Raw genomic sequence first — 20,424 nt, forward strand, 5'->3', positions numbered from 1 at the left:
ACACATTATAAATTTAAGCTTTACATTAGGCCCTTTATCTTGACGTGTAATCTAAGCGCATGGCCTTGGTACGCATAAAAAAAAATACTCCTTTAAATGAATTTTTTTAAATGTGGAGTTTTTGCCAGACTGAGGTGGTCGGGAAGCGATTGCGACCCAGAACCCTTTATTCATTTACATTATGGTCATGTGAGTATGAGCAATCTGTTTACGTGTACTTCCTGAGTTTCCAAGGGCTACAAAATGGGCACAACTCCAGAGACAGATTTTTTGGTTGTGCTGTTTTACCACCACTTCGATGTGCAATACTATATTGTGCAAGTGCATTTATTTAAAAATAAGCGCTCAATCATATTTGGGCTGGCTGGCTAACTGACAAACGTGCCAATTCGGGCATCATGACTGCAAATTCACCTTTGCCCTATTAGTCGTGTCAGTGATCGAGCAACAAAAAGTGAGCAAAAACTTTGGCGTTCCCGGATTATATTTATACACGCTAAGCACATATGTCACAGATGAAGGATCAGGTTTTTTTTTTCTCTCTCTCTTTTTATGTATAAGTAGACACCACGAGGCTTGTTTCTTCGGGGAGCAAAGAACATTTGGATTGCAACCTGGCATTATCTGGATAAAACTGACTTGTCGAATTAAAGTGGAACACCGCTAAATGTTTGGAGTGTGGCTTTTTTCTCTCTCCGTTACACAAACTAATTACATGTGAAATAGACATTGAATGGTCTTTTATGCTAAATATCATACAAACGTGACAAGGAAATATGAGGTGTGTTGCAAAGGAATTCCTAATTGACAGAAGAACGGCTGATGCTCTGGAGGAGGGGTGTCAAACTCAAGGCCCGGGGGCCAGATCTGGCCCGCCACATGATTTTATGTGGCCCGCGAAGCCAAATCTTTCCATGATTCATGTAAAAATCTGGACCAAAATTTCAAATTGTCATATATCATAAATAAATTACAAGCATTTTTGTGTTACCAAACAGAATAGTTGACAAAAACGTTACGCTTGGTTTCAGATTCAGATTCCGTTTCATTAATTGATTATGTAAACACGATGAGACAATTAAACGTTTTTATTGTTTCACCGTCCAAACGGCCCTCTGAGGGAAAACCGAATTACAACGTGGCATGAAATGAGTTTGACACCCCTGCTCTAGAGCTCAGTTGTCAAACTCAAGGCCCCGGGGGCCAGATGCGGCCCACCACGTGATTTTATGTGGCCCGCGAAAACAAATCATGTGTATCAACTTCCTTGATTTTTGTTCAAATCTGGACTAAAATTTCAAATTGCCATGTCATAAATGATGACATTGAGATATTGCCTGCACCCATGTGGCTGGGCGGTGGCCAAAGCCGGGGACCTTGGCGATTCGATCCCAGGCTACAGAAACTAGCTCTTGGGACATGGAATGTCACCTCTTTGGCAGGGACGGTGCGTGAAGTCGAGAAGTTCCAACTAGATATCGTCGGACTCTCCTCTACGCATCACTTGGGCTCTGGTACCAGTCCTCTTGAGAGGTGTCGGACTCTGTTCCACTCTGGAGTTGCCCATGGTGAGAGGCGCCGAGCAGGTGTGTGTATACTCATTCTCCCCCACTTGGGGCCTGTACGTTGGTGTTGAGAAGAGAGGATAGCCTCCCTCCGCCTTCTGGTAGTGGGACGGGTCTTGACTGTTGTTTGTGCCTACGCACCAAACAGCAGTTCAGAGTAGCCACCCTTTTTGGAGTCCTTAGAGGGAGTTCCGGAGAGCGCTCCTTCTGGAGACTCAATCATTCTGCTGGGGGACTTCAATGCCCAGGTAGGGCATGGACAATGAGACCTGGAAGGGTGTGATTAGAAAGAACGCCCTGCCGATCAGAACCCGAGTGGTGTTCTGTTCCTGGACTTGAAATGAGTTTCCTCCGCAGGGTGTCCGGGGTCTCCCTTAGTTTTAGGGTGAGAAGCTCGGTCATCCGGGAGGGGGTCAGTGGCGAGCCGCTGCTCCTCCGCATTGAGAGGAGCCAGATGAGGTGGCTGGGGCATCTGATCCAGATGCCTCCCGGATGCCGCAAGGGTGAAGTGTTCTGGGTATGTCCCGCCGGAAAAAGACCCCGAGGATGACCCCGGACACGATGGAGAGACTATGTCTCTCGGCTGTCCAGGGAACGCCTCGGGATCCCTCTGGAGGAAGTGGCTGGGGAAAGGGAAGTCTGGGTATTCCTGCTGCAGCTTACTTCCCAGGCGACCCGACCTGGAAAAGCGGTAGAAAATGCATGAATGAATGTCATTCTCTGGAATAGTAGAATGGATACAATCTCCTGGTTTAGAACTTTATTTTGTAAAGGTTTTTTGTTTGTTTGTTCATGAAAGAAAACCCCAAATCTCGAAACCATCTACTTTTTGTCTCGTTCTGCTTAATCTCTTCCACCTGCACATCCATGATATGACATTTATGATCATTATTGATTATTTTATTCATAAAATTCCCCAAAAGTTGCTGTCGTTCCCTCACCCAAGGATGACATGGCTCGTCTGTCCCATTTTGAAAACTAAATGTGGCCCTCGAGCACCCCCTGGATTGGAATATGAAACATGAGTACCTTGAATATAAAAAAAAAAAAGAAAGAAAAAAATGGGAATATTGTGGCTCAGGATAAAAGTGTTTCTAAACGATAGCAGGCGGTTGTGGTCTTTTAAATTGACGGTTTTGCCGGATCTTGTAGTCGTCGCGTAGGTGAGCTTGACCGGACTTCACTTCCTGCTAAGACGGCGGCAGGAGGAGGAGCGGAAAACATCCGACGCGACGAAGGTGTCGACAACTGATGGCCACACTTTCACGAAGACAAACGCCGAAAGTGTCCGAACTTGTCTCAATCGGGGTGAGTCTTCAGAGTTTGCTCTTTCACGCCCGCGTCGCCGTATTCTTTATTCTGTCGTCATTAGGTACTGCCTCAAAGCTCAAATGATGAAACCCGTTTCGCGTCGTTGAAGTGAAAAATGGAAGTCTGGAGTTGCTTGACTCGTATCATACACAACTGGCGCATTTCCTGCTCACTCACCGTCATACACTTGTCGGGTAATGTGTAATGTTTCCCAGGTGATTATGTCTCAAATGTTCAGCAGGCATTGCTTAATTTAATCTTTCAGTTAATGTCCTGTAACGTTGTGCTTATGATTATTCATAATCAGCATTTCTTTATCGAATTCTATTAATGTGATTCCACGTGTATTCAAATATGGAGGAATTACTATGTTTACTAAGTGATGAGTGTATTGGCCGACTGGTGCATCCCGTGGTCATCTACTTTTATACCATAATTTTCACCAATCTTCCATAATCACACAATGCATCTGAAGATCTTTTTCCATCCGGCCGTGCTGCTCTGATCCTCTCTGTTGTGTCTGGATGTCATCATCGTCATCAAGTCCGCCGCCGAAAGATGCTGACTTGATCGTGACAGTGACTAGGGGAAATCGGGCAAGCGACGCAGCAAACTGACCTGCCATGGCGGCTCGGCGTCAGAGGCCAGCGGACATGCCAGACGGTTCAGTGGAGTCCAAAAGGACTGAGAAAAAATGCTGTGAGTGATTTTGTTTTCTCTCTCTGTCTCATGGTTAAAAGGGTCACTCATCTGATGGCCTTAAATGTGACCTGTTCAACATTGAACCCAAATCTATCGATGATGAGTTGGATTCAGAACCAGATGAATTGCCAATGTCGTGATGAATCTGGTTACTCCATTAATTATTTTTCTGAAAGATCTCTTGACAGATTTAAAGGGTGAGGATCAAGACTGGTCTTGTGTGGTGGTTGCTCTTATACAGCTGTCTAGCTTTTATGGAACAACAAAAGCGGTTTTTGTGTATAGTTACTATTTTGTGTTTTGTTCAACTTGTCTCCACTAGTTTACTAATTAAGTCGGCTATAAAGTCAACCGAAAGACATGCAGTTTCTCGTCAAACATTAAGCTAAAGGTCCCACTGCAATACTGACTTGTGTTATTCTTCAACATGTGTGTGCTGTTTCACATTCATCCATCCATCCATTTTCTGAATCACTTATCCTCACAAGTATTACCGGAGTGCTGAAGCCTATCACTGCTATCATTGGGCAGGAAGCGGGTACACCCTGAACTGGTTACGCTGAGAAACATGGAGTTTCAGCTCCCTCCAAAGATTTTCTATTGGGTTTAGGTCTGGAGACTTGTTAGCCTACACCAGAGCCTTGACAAGCTTCTTAGGGAGCCACTCTTGGTTTTCCTGGCTGTGTGCTTCAGGTCATTGTCATGTTGAGAGACCCAGCTACGACCCATCTTCGATTCTCTGACTGAGGGAAAGAGGTTGTTCCCCAAAATCTCACAATACATGGCCGTGGTCGTCCTCTCCTTAATACAGTGTAGTCGTCCTGTCCCATGTGCAGAAAAACACCCCCAAAGCGTGATGCTACCACCCCCATGTTTCACAGTAGGGATGGTGTTCTTGGGATGGAACTCATCATTCGTCTTCCTCCAAATACGGACAGTGGAATTATGACCAAAAAGTTCCATTTTGGTCTCATCTGACCACAAAACCTTCTCCCATGACTCCTCTGTATCATCCAAATGGTCATTGGCAAACTTAAGACGGGTCTTGACGTGCTGGTTTCAGCAGGGGAACCTTCCGTGCCGTGCATGATTTCAAACCATGACGTCTTAGTGTATTACCAACAGTCACCTTGGAAACGGTAGTCCTGGGCTGATTCCTCACCTTTCTAAGGATCATTGAGACCCCACAAGGTGATATCTTCCATGGGGCTCCACACCGATTGAGACTGACTGTCATGTTTAGCTTCTTCCATTTTCTGATGATTGCTCTTACAGTGGACCTTTTTTCACCAAGCTGCTTAGCAATTTCTCAGGAGTTGTACAATTTTGTCCCTGGTATCTTTGGACAGCTCTTTGGTCTTGGCCATGTTCCTAGTTTGAGTCTTTCTGATTGTATGGGGTGGACAGGTGTCTTTATGCAGCTAACGACCTCGCCCAGGTGCATCAGATTCAGGATAATGGAGTGGAGGTTGACTTTTAAAGGCGGACTAACAGGTCTTTGAGGGTCAGAAATCTTCAAATATTTATTTGCAGCTGTATCACAAAAACAAAAATTGTTAAAACATGGTAAATTGTGATTTCTGGATTTTTCTCTTCAGATTATCTCTCTCACAGTGGACATGCACCTATGATGAAAATTTCAGACCCATCCATGATTTCTAAATGGGACAACTTGCAATATAGCAGGGTGTTCAAATACTTATTTTATTCACTATATTTGAGGACCACTGAAAAAAATGACAAATCTCTGTATTGTTAGGGAATAGGTGTCCTTTTGTCAAATGACTGGCTATATCGGTTCATTTTTTTTGTTAAATTATTTTGCAGCCTGGGCCTCCTACATGACCAATTCTCCTACTGTCATTGTGATGATTGGATTGCCTGCTCGGGGGAAAACCTACATGTCCAAGAAGCTGACACGCTACCTCAACTGGATCGGGGTACCAACTAAGGGTTGGTATCAAGTCATTAGTAAAAGCACTCATTTTGTATGGTCGTGGTACTGAAACAAAATTTCATGCACGTATGACCCCATGAAATATACTTAAAATTGCGAGCAATTATAGTGAAAGCCAATACGAGTCTAAAGAGTTCATCTTCTCACTGGCCCAAGTAGTCATCCCCACCTCAACAATCATTCCCATCTCCCCAAAAAAATCTTTGACTAGCCTCAATGATTTATCGCCCTTTATTGCTCTCACACGCCATTATGCAGTGCTTTGAGAGGCTGGTTCGCGAGTAGCTCAAAGACTGTCTCACCCGCCTCCTTCCCCAACTTTGACTCTCACCAGTTCGCCTACCGAGCGAATAGATCACCAGAGGACGCCACCGGCATAGCTCTGCACGCTGTGTTAAGTCACCTGGAACAACCGCAGAGCTCTTTGTGGATTACAGCTCGGCCTTTAACACAATCACTCCAGACATTCTGATCATTAAACTGGACATTTTGGGCCTCCTTCCTCTCACTTGCACCTGGATCAAGGACCCCAGACTGTGAGAATCAGCTCACACTTTTCCTCCACGTATATACTCCGCACTGGCTCACCACAGGGCTGTGTCCTAAGTCCCCTCCTGTAGTGTATTTACAATTTAGTGACTGGTGTTTTCTCACGTTTCAGCAGACTGTCGTACAAATACTACAATACACGAAAGCTGTCGTTTTTAATTTGTTAAATCTAAACAAAAGTAGCACACCGTTGCCTTCATGGTAATTATTTTCTTTGCAGATAATGTGAAAAGAAGGTTTTCCTCTTGGAAAAATACTTTTTCTTGAAAAAAATGCGTTCTGCCATGTTCAGTGCGATTAACTTAACGTTTTGAGATGGAAAACATTTTGAAATGATAACCACTTGTTTTGTCGTCTTCAAATTAAAGTAGCTGTTTAACTTTCTGAAAAATAGTCGCAAGAGAGATTGGATAAATTGCGAAATATAGCTTCAAAGTTGCCTAAAGGACTACACTGACTGTTTCCTAAACTAGCAACACTCATTTCGCAGCCATGTTGCTTCAGAAGCCGCAAAGAAAGAAAAAAAAAAAAAAGGATTAAAAATAGAATCATCCAGACAACAATAAACTCAAATAAATCAATAAGGTCCATTAATCACCCGACTGTAAGTCTGGAAGACGTTAAGGTTTTTTTTCCCTGAATTTCTCATAATTCGTTGCAGAGAGACAATCTTAAATAATAAACCCATTTGTTATATATTCTCTGTCTTAATGTCCTGTGGCGCAACTTTGCCTCGCAATTCAGTTTTGATAATATGCCAGACATCCTGATGTCTTTGTTATGCGATATTGGTCGTTTTTAATACACCACACACACACAAGATGATTCACTCCAAACCCAGCGTCAATCACATTTCAATAATCTGTGAAGATGTTGAAAATTGTTGCGTATGGAGCCTGCTTAATCCTTCCCCTTTAGGACAAGGATCACTCATTTGGGACTTGTTTGAAGTACAATGCACGAGTCTTACTGGAGACATTACTCGTTGGATTTAAGAATTTCTAGTAGCAATTGGGACTTGAGGACATTTATGTATCATGCCTAATGGATGTATGGACATATTCATACGTTAAAAGTAACCACTTCATGTAAGCGACCTAGCAAATGAACAAAGTAAAGACATCGGGAGCGAAACTGCAGTAGTGGGCAGCTTTCCCATGATTAAAAGGCTGTAATGTAGTTAGTTGGAAGGTTGATTAGTAAAATGCAGGGCTCGGGGGCACTGTGCACAAACTCCCTCCCCAAGTGTCTGTCTGGAAAATCAATCTTCGGGCCTTTCAGTTATGTATTGATTTAGGGACTCTTGATAACTCAGGCTCTAAACTCAACACACTGTTGCTCTTTGTAAACTGTAAACAACTGCTGTGTTCAGAGTCGTTCCCCCACTCACATTCTTTAAGTACATGAAGTACAGAACACGATTGTATCTATGTCAACACTGTATGTCTCTCTAGTTATATTTGTACACCTTTTGGAATGCAGGTGAACCGGTTCATAGGGGAGAGTTGATTTGAAGATCACCGCCTAGAATGATTTTCGTGTCTTTACACTCTCCTATGGTTTCCCCCACAGTATTCAACCTCGGAGTTTATAGGAGAGAAGCCGTGAAGTCATACAAGTCCTATGACTTCTTTAGACATGACAACGAAGAAGCCATGAAAATAAGAAAGTCAGTAAGACTAGCGCTGCAAGCTAGTAAAGTAACTCGATATTGAACACATAAGACTGGTTTTGTGTTGCGGAAGCATTTATGTGACTTTTTGGTTTTAACAGACAGTGTGCGGTGGTGGCACTACAAGATGTCAAGTCCTATCTGAATGAGGAAGGAGGGCAGATTGCTGTAAGAAATCCGAAACTGACTGCTATGTCTGCAGTTTTTCTTGATTTGACCTGAATTTTTAAGTTTGTTGTGCAGGTATTTGATGCTACCAACACCACCAGGGAGAGACGGGAGCTCATCCTTAATTTTGCAAAGAATAATTCCTACAAGGTCAAAATCAAGATTGCTGATTAATTAGAATAACATACAGACAGTACAGAAGCATATTGCTGCCACACCCAAAAAAAACCAAAAAGGTCACTATCATGTTTTAATGTGGTTAATTACACATTATAATGTGAATCATTTCATGTTATAACGTGAAAAGTTTTACATTATTGTCATGATCCTGCCGGTTCAGCTCTGGCTGTGCGGGTGACAATTATCACGTAATTCATTTCAGGTTGTAGTGTGAAACTTTCACATTATAACATGATATGCGCTTTGTAACGTGATTCGTTTCACGTTATAACGTAGAAGAAAATAAGTACGTTTCACCTCTCTTCACCCCGCCCCTCAAAAGGCAATAACTTCCAGTTCTACTACATTACTACATGTTCTTGCTCCATGCGTAAGAGGCAATCTTCGGGTACACCACGACACCGTAAAAAGCTCACCCAGTCCACGTTTTGCGCAACACTCAATGAGAGTCCACTTCTAGCTGTGTCTTCCTGTATGCCACCTTGGAAGGATGTCAGTGACCACAGGTTCCCTACAAATTGACGCCAACTTTTCAGGTTATAATGTGGAAGTTTGGTTTTACCGTGATATGTTTCATGTTATAATGTGATAAATTACATGTTATAACGTGGTCCACGTTTCACGTTATAACGTGAAACATTTCATGTTATAGTGTCAAGTGATTAACATTACAACGTGAAACATATCACATTATAACGTGATAGTGACCTTTTTTTTGGGGGGATGTGGCAGCAATACGCTTCCGTAAAATAGTCTTTAATATGATAAATTATTTTTTTCCATTCAGGTGTTTTTTGTGGAATCAGTATGTGACGATCCAGATGTCATTGCTGCAAACATTCTGGTAATTCAAGCGACAATGTAATGTTTTATTTGACTGGATAAACAAGACATATTCATTTTGATACTCTAAAGCGCCCTCCAAGTTACATCGTAGCATTATAATGTTCCAATTATTTATATTCTGCTTTTTTTTTTCCTTGTCTTTTTTTAAATAGGATGTGAAAGTATCAAGTCCCGACTACCCAGAGCGGGACAGAGAAAGTGTCATGGAAGATTTTCTCAAGAGGATAGAGTGTTATAAAGTAACTTACCAGCCTTTGGATCCAGATGAACATGACAAGTATGTTTTACATGGCATAGACATGAACCCATGTCATTCATTCCTTCCAATATCCATCCATCCATCCATCCATCTTCTTATCTGATAATCCTCACAAGGGTCGTGGGCGAGCTGGAGGCTATCCCAGCTGTCAACGGGCAGGAGGCGGGGTACACCCTGAACTGGTCACAATCACACCTAGGGGCAATTTAGAGTGTCCAGTTAATGTTGCATGTTTTTTGGATGTGGGAGGAAACCGGAGTGCCTGGAGAAAACCCACACAGGCACGGGGAGAAAATGGGAAATAAACAGGCGGGTCTGGGATTGAACCCGGGCTCTCAGAACTGTGAGGCCAACACTTTCTAGTTGATCCACCGTGTCGCCTTCCTTCGATATTTTGAACCAAAATCAAGTTGATGTCACGCAAGTTGGTCAGCAGGGGGAGATGATAACACAGTCATCATACAAATTCTCCTCCGGTATTAGGTTGTGATGTGTTCACACTTTCATAGTGATGGTTGTTTATTTTCGAGAAATACGACATTTGTACCACTTCCAGAAAACTAGGAACCTTTTAGCCTCTTACCCTCTTTGATACATAATTGGATGTTCCCATGGCACATTGGAATTGTTCATTTCCTCGGATGTTGTTGGGCCTGAAAGGCCTGCATTATCTGAAAATCTATTTTCCTTCCGCACCTCTACTTACTTGGATACAGTTAAAAAAAACAAAAAACAGATTCTGTTACTGTATGTGACTTCGAGTCAATCATTGGTCTTTTCTGCTTGCAGGAGACTGTCGTTTATTCAGGTCATCAACGTCGGCCGCCGTTTCCTGGTCAACAGGGTGCAGGACTACATTCAGAGTAAAATTGTCTACTACCTCATGAACATCCACGTGCACTCCCACTCCATCTACCTCTGTCGACACGGAGAAACCCATCACAATCTGCAAGGACGCATTGGCGGAGATTCCGAGCTGTCAGACAGAGGGAAGCAGGTGCTCATCTTCCGCTTGCATTTCCGGAATACGGTTTCCAAATTGGCAGAAAACAAAAGTTAATGCGTGTTTGATATTTCTTTGGGCCAATGCTGTCAAATAAATCCAGAGCATTTTTCTTAAAGGTCAAGTGTCATCCCTATAGATATTGAAATGAAAAATACATATAAAGTTATTCACTTCAATGTCTATATGAAAAAATCAATATGAGAGGAGAGCGCGTCATCCGTGCGCAAAGTTGCAGAAGTCTCACTCGACATCCAAGCGGTAGCCATATTGCCTGCAAGGTCATCAGCAGACGTCACACTGGGACATTCGCCATTGAAAACACAGCGCCACCTGCTACGGGAGAGGAACAACAGATTTTTCCGACGCCCCTTCTGACACGGAAGCTCTTTTCAAAGAAGAGAACATCTCACAATAGAGTGAAGTGTCTGGGGCAATATTACCCTATTGTTTCGAGCCATGTTTAGATGATATGCGGATCACTTCTAACAACAGACTCCCAGACAGCATGTATGAGCCAGCCCAGCCGAAGCTGTGCTCGCCCGCGAGGCACGACGCGGAAGCCGTTCGACGCACACATCGACACGCTTAGCACCTGTCATACATACGCGGATCTGTTGTTATGTTATGAGAAACGGATTACGTGGTGCCCCCCCCAAAACTTATTTTTTAGTAGCTGTATACATACCTACTTGTCATTTAGAACCCACAAAGCTCTCGTCCTTTGGACCCGTGCAATCTATTTTTCACAACAAACCGGGCCTCTTGGAAACTTATGAAGGGTAAATTCATCCTCCCAAGTGTTGGAACAATATCCAGCAATGCAACGAGCCGGCATTTTGGCTAACACAAAGGAGCAACGAGCTATCTTCCCGCAGGTAAAACGAATAGAAAGAAACGAATTCGCTTGAATGCGCTACTGCCTCCAACGTCACTTCCTGCTTCTTGTCAAAAACGGCGGAAGTTACAAAATGCTATATCCGTCAAAATCATGTTTTGTGGTGAAAAAACGGATGGGTCCATACCGGCTACAGGTTTTTCATAAATAACATACTAAAAATCATCCATTTATTGACACTTGACCTCTAGAATGTCTGTCTTTTATGCACGAACTCCATGTGTTTTATTCAGTTTGCTGTAGCACTGAAGGGTTTTATCAAGGAACATCGTCTGTCGGACCTGAAAGTTTGGACCAGTCAGCTGAGGCGTACAATTCAAACTGCAGAGGAGCTCGGCGTTCCCTACGAGCAGTGGAAGATCCTTAACGAGATTGACGCTGTACGTTTGTCCTCTCAAGAGACAGTCATACATAATACATCCTCAGTGCTCAGGGTTTTATTGCTTTGGGTTTCAGGGAGTGTGTGAAGAGATGACGTACAAAATAATTGAGCAAACGTACCCAGACGAGTATGCGATGAGGTACCAGGACAAGTATCACTACCGCTATCCTGGAGGAGAAGTAATTTGAAATTCCATTTGCGTCATCTAATCATTGATTATTGATCGAGTCAATGGCACTTCTTGCTTTTAACTACTACTTTGCATGTCCTTCTTTTTTGGCTTTAGTCCTACCAGGACCTCGTGCAGCGGCTGGAGCCAGTTATCATGGAGCTGGAGCGTCAGGGCAACGTGCTGGTCATCTGTCATCAAGCTGTCATGCGTTGCCTTCTTGCCTACTTCCTGGACAAGAGCGCAGGTAGAAAAATCATGCGAGTATAATATTGCGTTAAGTCTGTCTTTTAGTTGTATGATTTTTTTTTTTTTTTTTTTTCAATTCCGCTGCATTATAACCATCTCAAATTAATCATTCAAGTTACACTGATGCCTCGGTTCTCGACCACAATCCGTTCAGGAAAACGATTCGAGAAGAGATTTGTTCAAAAACCAAAGCGATGTTTCCCATTACAATGAATGGAAAAAGAAATAATGCGTTCCAAGCCTAAAAAACTTGGCTTTTTGAAACTTTTTTTTTTTTTTTTTTTTAGCTTTTCCTGATAATGAACTGCATAGTAGAAATACATGTATAGTTTAAATACTTTATAAAATAAAATAATTTAAGAAATATATTTATGTTTTGCTTAAAATGTATGCCTTAGTAATAGATTGGCTAGGCTGGGAGCGGATTGCCGTATCTGTAGCGACTCGGCCCCCTACATTTTTTTTTTTATTAACAAAAGTGCAGAATAACATTAAACAAGCAACTTGCCTTCTTTGGAGCCATGATTGCGGGTTAATACGGGATTCCTCGATTAGAACAAAAACAATATTCACTACCGGGACACGTCTGTGTACAGAGGCTGCGTTATACAGAATAACAAAAGTGCATTGCTTGCGCCGCGTGCGTTATGTCATTTCCACTTTTTTTTCGGGGGACGTTGGAATTGACAATAACAAAACGTTTCGTGGGTGGGTCAACTGCTTACGCAGCGTGCATTATGTTATTTCCCGGGTTTTGTCAGCGGCGCTGGAGTACCGATTTTCATTCTAAAACGGAAACAAAAAAATCGCGGGAAAAAAACGGGGGCATTCGAGAACCGAGGCTTTTCTGTATTTCATTATTTGTCTCTACTGAAAATGTAATGAAGCAATTCCAGCACACATGAATTTCCAGGAGGGTTGAACGATGCTGAAGAGGCACAAGAGGCATGTTGCCCAACTTCAGGAGCGCTTTTAATTTTAAAGAGAGAAAATTACAAGCAACCAAAACAAATAGCTCCACATAGAAGTGGAGCTATTTGTTATGTTAAAACATGGCATAGGCCAAACAATCAGAACAAATGAAACCTTAATGAGGTTTGATATGCTACATAATGCTGTAAAAGCTTGGTGCACTTCCAGCGCAAGAATGACTTTACAAAGCAGTTAGTCAACACACATTAAACTCTCTATTTATGCCTTAATAAAACTAAACATTATAAATGCAATAGTTTTTACATCCATGCGGTTCTATTTTGTTTACAGTTGCACCTGGATTTCTGTGAAAATTGGTTCTAAAATATGAGTGTATGTTCATTTGTGATAATCGACAAAGGTTTCTTAAAGGTACCATATTCTGACTTTTTAGAGTCCCGAAGAGTTACTTTCTAACATGGTCACAGTATACAAATGTCATTTTCCTAAAATAAAAAAAAATTAAACACAGACATGATTCATAGGGCGGGTCTTAAACCACGCATATCTAGACACGACTTTAGTATGCTTAATGCGTCCCTGCTCAGACTTAGCGATATGAGCACGTGCCAGAGATTTATGCAAGTCGTACAGAACACTTTTCTTACCCTCGCTGACTATTCCGTACTCTGCTCTGAGAATCGTATTGACAGCACAACCACTCGTAGGCAAACTACCAACAATGCTTCACTACTAGAAATGTGAGGATAAGCGGCTTTAAAAATGGATGGATGGATGTCTTACTGTGGACTGATGGACATAAAGGGTTTCAAGGGATACTTTTTCCAACGTCTTGTCTTCTTCTTTTTCTTTCGGCTTGTCCCGTTACGTGTCGCCACAGTGTGTCATCTTTTTCCATCTAAGCCTATCTTGTGCATCTTCCTCCCGAACACCCACCATCCTTATGTCCTCCTTCACAACATCCATCAACCTCTTCTTTGGTCTTCCTCTCGCTCTTTTGCCTGGCAGCTCCATTCTCAGCACCCTTCTACCAGTATACTCACTCTCTCGCCTCTGGACATGTCCATACCATCGAAGTCTGCTCTCTCTCACTTTGTGTCTCCAAAACATCCAACTTTGGCTGTGCCTCGAATGAGCTCATTTCTAATCCTATCCAACCTGCTCACTCCGAGCGAAATCTCAACATCTTCATTTCTGCCACCTCCAGTTCTGCTTCCTGTTGTTTCTTCTGTACCACCGTCTCTAATCCGTACATCATGGCCGGCTTCACGACAGTTTTATAAACTTTGCCCTTCATCCTAGCGGAGACTCTTCTGTCACACAGAACACCAGACACCTTCCGCCAACTGTTCCACCACCACTTGGACCCGTTTCTTCACTTACTTGCCACACTCTCCATTGCTCTGTATTGTTGACCTCGAGTATTTGAAGTCGTTCACCCTCGCTATCTCTTCTCCCTGGAGCTTCACTCTTCCTCCTCCGCCCCTCTCATTCACTCACATATATTCTGTTTTACTTCGGCGAATCTTCATTCCTCTCCTTTCCACTGCCTGCCTCCATCTTTCCAATTGTTCCTCCGCCTGCTCCCTGCTTTCGTTGCAGATCGCAATATCATGTGCGAACATCATGGTCCGAGGGGATTCGAGTCTAACCTCATATGTCAGCCTATTCATTAGTACTGCAAACAGGAAGAGGCTCAGCGCGGATCCGTGATGCAGTCCCGCCTCTACCTTAAATTCTTCTGACAAACCTAATTCTGACCTTCTCTGTACTTTTCCACGAGCATCCTCAAGGCAAATACTGCATCTGTGGTACTCTTTCTCGGCATGAAACCATACTGTTGCTCGCAGATAACTTTTTCCAACGTCTTGTGAGTCAGCATTTCTAGTTGTAGGTATCTGACACTGATTAATGGATGGCAAGGCTCGTATTGGGCAATTTTGCAATAGAGTATTTGTCTTGGATTTTCTTTTTTCTAGTTTGCGCAGGTGCTGGAGAGTAGTTTCCTGTACTTTATGGCCTCCGGTTGGAATATTTGTAATGGAAAAAAGTATGTGACTCAGGATCTGAGCCACAAATAGGCGTGAACACACAGACGAAAAGACAAAAATACTCGTGGATTTAATTTTTATCCGCCCTCTTGTCCCGACGGGGATAGTGTATTGACTTTGAACAAAACATCCGTCATTAGGACATACGAGAGTGGTTTGCCGGCCTGATTTTAAAATGATTTTTTTCTTTTCTTTTTTTAATTTTTATTTCTTTAACACAGACGATCTTCCGTACTTAAAGTGTCCCTTGCACACTGTCCTCAAACTCACCCCTGTGGCTTATGGTAAGTCCCCACACTGTTGTCATGTCAGCCGAACTCGAGATTCACAGTATCCATTTGTGGTATTGACATATTCTTCTCGTCCTCCTGAACTAGGTTGTAAAGTGGACATGTTTGACCTGAATGTGGAGGCCGTCAACACTCACAGGGACAGACCTTTCGTAAGCTTATAGTTAAAGTTCGTTTGGAATTGGGTGACAGTTTTATCTGTGAGTACGCGTGGCCTGACAACAGCCATTCATATCTACCATCTAAATCCACTTATCGTCGCAGGGGTAGCGGGTTTGCTGGAGTCTTATCTCAGCTATCTTTGTTTGGGTGGGAGAACCTGAATACATCCCAATTTTAAGGCATATATAGAAAAACATCTATTCACCCTCGAATTCACACCTCCACGCAATTTTGCATCTCCAACCTAACCTTTCATGCATGTTTTGGGATGTGGGAAGAAACCACAGTACCCGGAGAAAACCCACGCAGGCATGGGGAGAACATTCAACCACCACACAGGCGAGGTCAGATTTGAACCCGGGTGCTCGGAACTATGAGACAGACGTGCTAATCATTTGTCAACCGTGCCACCCACAACACCTCTCGAACTTCTGTAATCATCAACTTCTTCCAGATGGCTCCGTTTGGTTGTAAAGGTTTTTTTAAACACAATGAAGAAGATAAGTATTTGAACACCCTGGTATATTGCAACTTCTCACACTTAGAAATCACGGAGGGGTCTGAAATTTTCATCGTATGTTCATGTCCACTGGGAGAAATAATCTAAAAACAAAAAGCCACAAATCACAATGTATGATTTTTTTTTTTTTTTTTCATTTTTTTTTTTTTTAACGATTTGTGTGATACAGCTGCAAATAACTATTTGAACACGTGTCAATATTTGGTACAGTCGCCTTTGTTTGCAATTACAGAAGTCAAACGTTTCCTATAGTTGAAAAACATATTGCAAGTTTTCCCACTTAGAGATCATGGAGTGGTCTGAAGTTTTCATCGTAGGTGCATGTCCACTCTAAAAAGAAAAATCCAGAAATCACATTGTATGATTTTTTTTTTTTTTTTTTTTTAACGATTTATATGTGTGATACAGCTGCAAAAATTTATCTGAACACCTGAGAAAACCAGTGTTTATATTTGGTACAGTAGCCTTTGTTTGCAATTACAGAGGTCAAATGTTTCCTGTCGTCGTTCACCAAGTTTGCACACACTGCAGGAGGGAATTTGGGCCACTCCTCCACACAGATCTTCTTGAGATCAGGTTTCTGGGCTGTCGCTGAGAAATCCAGAGTTTCAGCTCCCTCCAAAGATTTTCTATTGGATTTAGGTCTGGAAACTGGCCAGGCCACGTCAGTACCTTAATATGCTTCTTATAATATGCTTCTTACGGAGCCACTCCTTGGTTTTCCTGGCTGTGTGCTTCGGGTCATTGTCATGTTGAAAGACCCAGCCAGGACCCTTCTTCAATGCTCTGACTGAGGGAAAGAGGTTGTTCCCCAAAATCTCACAATACATGGCCGCGGTCATCCTCTCCTTAATGCATTGCAGTTGTCCTGTCCCATGTGCAGAAAAACACCCCCAAAGCATGATGCTGCCACCCCCATGCTTCACAGTAGGGATGGTGTTCTTGGGATGGAACTCATCATTCGTCTTTCTGCGAACACGGTTAGTGGAATTATGACCATAAAGTTCCATTTTGGTCTCATCTGACCACAAAACGTTCTCCCGTGACTCCTCTGTATCATCAAAAATGGTCATTGGCAAACTTAAGACGGGCCTTGATATGTGCTCGTTTAAACAGAGGAACCTTCCGTGCCATGCTGGATTTCAAATCATGATGTCTTAGTGTATTAAAAAACAGTCACCTTGGAAACGGTGGTCCCACCTCTTTTCAGGTCATTGCTTTTTTGATCGTATGGGGTGGACAGGTGTCTTTATGCAGCTAAAGACCTCACACAGGCGCATCTGAATAATCAGAATAATCCATGGAGTGGAGGTGGATTTTTAAAGGCGAACTAACAAGTCTTCAAGGGTCAGAATTCTAGCTGGTAGACAGGTGTTCAAATATGTATTTGCAGCTGTATCACACAAACAAATCGTTAAAAAAAAAATCATACATTGTGATTTCTGGATTTTTCTTTTCAGATTATCTCTCTCACAGTGGACATGCACCTACAGTGAAAATTTCAGATCCTTCTTTGATTTCTAAGTGGGAGAACCTGCAATACAGCAGGGTGTTCAAATACTTATTTTCTTCACTGTACATACATGGCAATATGCATGGGTTGCGATGTACCACGACAAGACAAAAAGTTACAGATTCAAGTTGAATTTGAACTGTGTAACAATGTTTCATTCTTTTTTTTTCCGTCGTCTTATCATTTTCTACACTGTGTACTTAGTTTTGTTTTTTTTTTTTTTTTGTACCAGCTCACAAGAGTCTGCCTTTGTTTCCATTTTGGTACATCACTATCTCTTAAGAACGGCTCCATTTCTGTTTCCCGGTTATAATTGTGTGTTATTTGCAGTGAGACGTTCAGCCCGGAGTCCGAGACAGAGTGAGTGCTCCCGCATAAACATACTGAGGGACAATTCAAGGGGAACCTTTGCTGAAAGGGGTGTGAGCAAGCTTAACGATGGCTTTATCGCTTTCAGAGAACGTAGTGTTTCAAACCTTGGGAAGGTGTCGGACATGGTGTGGTCGGTCTCTCAATGTCTTTTGGATTTTGGAAAGTTGTGGTGACCTAACTTGCCAGTGATGTGGCTGGATGTTTCCTCTTCACAGCTGTTGTTGATGTTTTCCCCTCACTTATCCAACCTCGCTGGCATCTTATTTTTTATTTTATTTTATTTTATTTTTTTTCGCAATGTCTAACAGCAGAGTAAACATTCTCAAGAGTCTTTTTCTCTTTTGTAACTCTGGGAGGGCTATTTTTTTGTTTTATTTTTTTCAAGGGGAATTCCACTGGTTTGAATGGGCAATGTATCCAATAGGTCATGTAATATGGACTCTATTTTGACAATGTGATGTTATATCCTTTCTCGTTTAATACCGTTTTGAGAAGATTTTTATCGACAAATTTTCAGGGGCGCTGCCATTTCCGCAATTCACGTGACGTACATGCACGGATGTGACGTGTTACGTGGGGTTCCAAACGCTCGATTAAATGGGACACAATTATGCGCAGCGCTGATTTCTCGGATTTATCCTCATCTGATGAAGAATTGGCAGTATCGATTGATCGGGAAGACGGAGGAATACTTCCATACAAATCCGTGAGTGGCTTCGCTCCTGGGCCCAGGGGTACACAGCTCACGGCTGTGTATGGAAGTATTCCTCCGTCTTCCCCATCAACCGATACTGCCAATTCTTCATCAGATGAGGATAAATCCGAGAAATCAGCGCGGAGCATAATTGTGTCCCATTTAATCGAGCGTTTGGAACCCCACGTAACACGTCTCATCCTCACTCGCGAAAATGGCAGCGTAAAAAAATCGTAATCGTCGATAAAAATCATCTCAAAACTCTTATTAAATGAGAGAGGATTTGACATCACATTGTCAAAATAAAGTACATATTTACATGACCTATTGGATACATTGTTAGTGCAAACCAGTGGAATTCCCCTTTTAAGTTTTCCTTCATTGAACAACTGACATTAAAGCGCAGAGCTTTCCCGAGCTAAAGCATCAGAAATATGCACGAATCCGTTCTAAAATGTCGCGCAAAAACATATTACTCAGTTCTCGTCAACTCTGTCTGCCCTCGCCGAGTAGAACAAAGAGCGAGGAGAGATCCCACCAACTTTCTACCGAAGGAACAGCTTCACACCACTTTCCAGCCACGACCAGATCAAGCGGCCTCGCCTTTACAGTGTCGGCAACCCTCCGCAGCCTCCCTTGTCCCAGACTCCCGTTTTACCCAACATGCAGTTCTCCGCGGTATCAGAGGGCATGGAGCTGCGCGAAAGAGAGGTCAGTGCTGAATTTGTGGAGAAGGTGGAAGAAAAGTGAAGAAAATCTGTTTGACTAGTCCAGACAGGGCGTGTTTCCCCCTGTCCGGTGAGCTCACATGTTAAAATGAGAACAAGTTGTCCTTACGTGACTTTTTGGTGGGGCGTTTTCATTAAATGTGAAACTCTCTCTGTGTATCTTTTGTAGAAGTCCCTGAACGGCTTCAGTGCAGGAGACATAAACGACTGCGCTGGCGACTAAAGGAAAGGTTATTTAGTCTCGACATAAATGGCCGACCAGATGTCTCTGGGTCACATGAAACTCCAACACAATCACTGTACAGATATGTTATGCGATTTTAAGACTCCATCCATCAGTTCTTTGCAAATCGGTAGCTACAGGGTGTCAAATTCCTTTTTCTGTCTCGTACACTGTAATCTTTTTTTTTTTTTGGTCACAGGAGCAGCACCTTAAAGCAATTAAGGAGCCGCTCCTTTAATATTTTACACTGGCTTTATACTCCTCGTTAGTGAAATGAATACAGTAAAGCCTCGGTTCTCGAACGTCCCCGTTTTCGAACAAATGTCGAGATTTTTTGCTTCTGTTTTCGAACAAAAATCGGTACCCGAACGCCCCAGACAAAACCCAGAAATAACAGTGCGCGGCCAGACCAGCTGACCCACGACACGCTTTGTTGTGAATACCCACGCCGCCCAAAAAACCTGGAAATACCATAATGCGCGCGGCACAAGCAGCTGACCCACCCACGACACGTTTTGTTATTGTCAATTTGAACGCCCCCCAGAAAAAAAACCTCTGAAATGACATAATGCGCTTGTTTAAAGTTATTCTGCAGTTTTGTTAATGAAATATGTTTTTACAAGGATGGGGGCCGAGTCGCTACAGATACAACAATGCACTCCCAGCCTAGCGTACTCTACTACTAAAGCATACATTTTAAGCAAAAAAAAAATATTTCTTAAAATATTTTATTATATAAAGTATTTTAACTGTACATGTATTCCTACTATACAGTATATTATCAGGAAAAGCTAAAAAAAAGGCTTTAAAAGCCTTTTTTTAGGCTTGGAACGCATTATTTCTTTTTCCATTCATTGTAATGGGAAACATTGATTCGGTTTTTGAACAAATCATTTCTCGAACTGTTTTCTGGAACAGATTGTGGTCGAGAACCGAGGCATCACTGTATATTTGTTTTATTCTGTTGCTATTATATTCCAAATAAAAATATTGTCATTCAAAACACTGCGACTGGTTAAATTAACAAA

General features: G+C 42.4%; 1 protein-coding gene across 2 annotated transcripts; it reads left to right on the forward strand.

The window, feature by feature from the left end:
- Positions 1-2,714: 2,714 nt before the first annotated feature.
- On the forward strand, positions 2,715-20,346 carry LOC133513192 (6-phosphofructo-2-kinase/fructose-2,6-bisphosphatase 2-like). 2 transcript variants are annotated; one of them, XM_061843719.1, is made up of 16 exons: positions 2,715-2,873; positions 3,421-3,575; positions 5,406-5,531; positions 7,657-7,753; positions 7,858-7,924; positions 8,000-8,074; positions 8,892-8,948; positions 9,103-9,227; positions 9,999-10,206; positions 11,344-11,490; positions 11,567-11,671; positions 11,779-11,908; positions 15,116-15,178; positions 15,272-15,336; positions 18,959-19,156; positions 19,343-20,343. In XM_061843719.1, the coding sequence occupies exons 2-16, from the start codon at positions 3,500-3,502 to the stop codon at positions 19,394-19,396; spliced, it is 1,593 nt and encodes a 530-aa protein (XP_061699703.1). In that variant the 5' UTR covers positions 2,715-2,873; positions 3,421-3,499; the 3' UTR covers positions 19,397-20,343. The 2 variants fall into 2 exon arrangements, with proteins under 2 accessions (XP_061699703.1, XP_061699712.1); XM_061843728.1 differs by lacking the exon at positions 2,715-2,873 and adding an exon at positions 2,946-3,091 and having other exon boundaries at positions 19,343-20,346.
- The last annotated feature ends 78 nt before the right edge of the window (positions 20,347-20,424 follow it).

The sequence above is a fragment of the Syngnathoides biaculeatus genome, chromosome 2 (genome assembly GCF_019802595.1).
Source record: "Syngnathoides biaculeatus isolate LvHL_M chromosome 2, ASM1980259v1, whole genome shotgun sequence".
NCBI classification, from domain to species: Eukaryota; Metazoa; Chordata; class Actinopteri; order Syngnathiformes; family Syngnathidae; genus Syngnathoides; species Syngnathoides biaculeatus.

Bases quoted from the DNA above. Each gene is read 5' to 3' on its own strand.
- LOC133513192 (XM_061843719.1), top strand. From the start codon at position 3,500: ATGGCGGCTCGGCGTCAGAGGCCAGCGGACATGCCAGACGGTTCAGTG. The intron at 5,532-7,656 runs GTTGGTATCAAG...TTTCCCCCACAG, and splicing joins GATCGGGGTACCAACTAAGG to TATTCAACCTCGGAGTTTAT. The intron at 11,491-11,566 runs GTACGTTTGTCC...TTTGGGTTTCAG, and splicing joins TCCTTAACGAGATTGACGCT to GGAGTGTGTGAAGAGATGAC.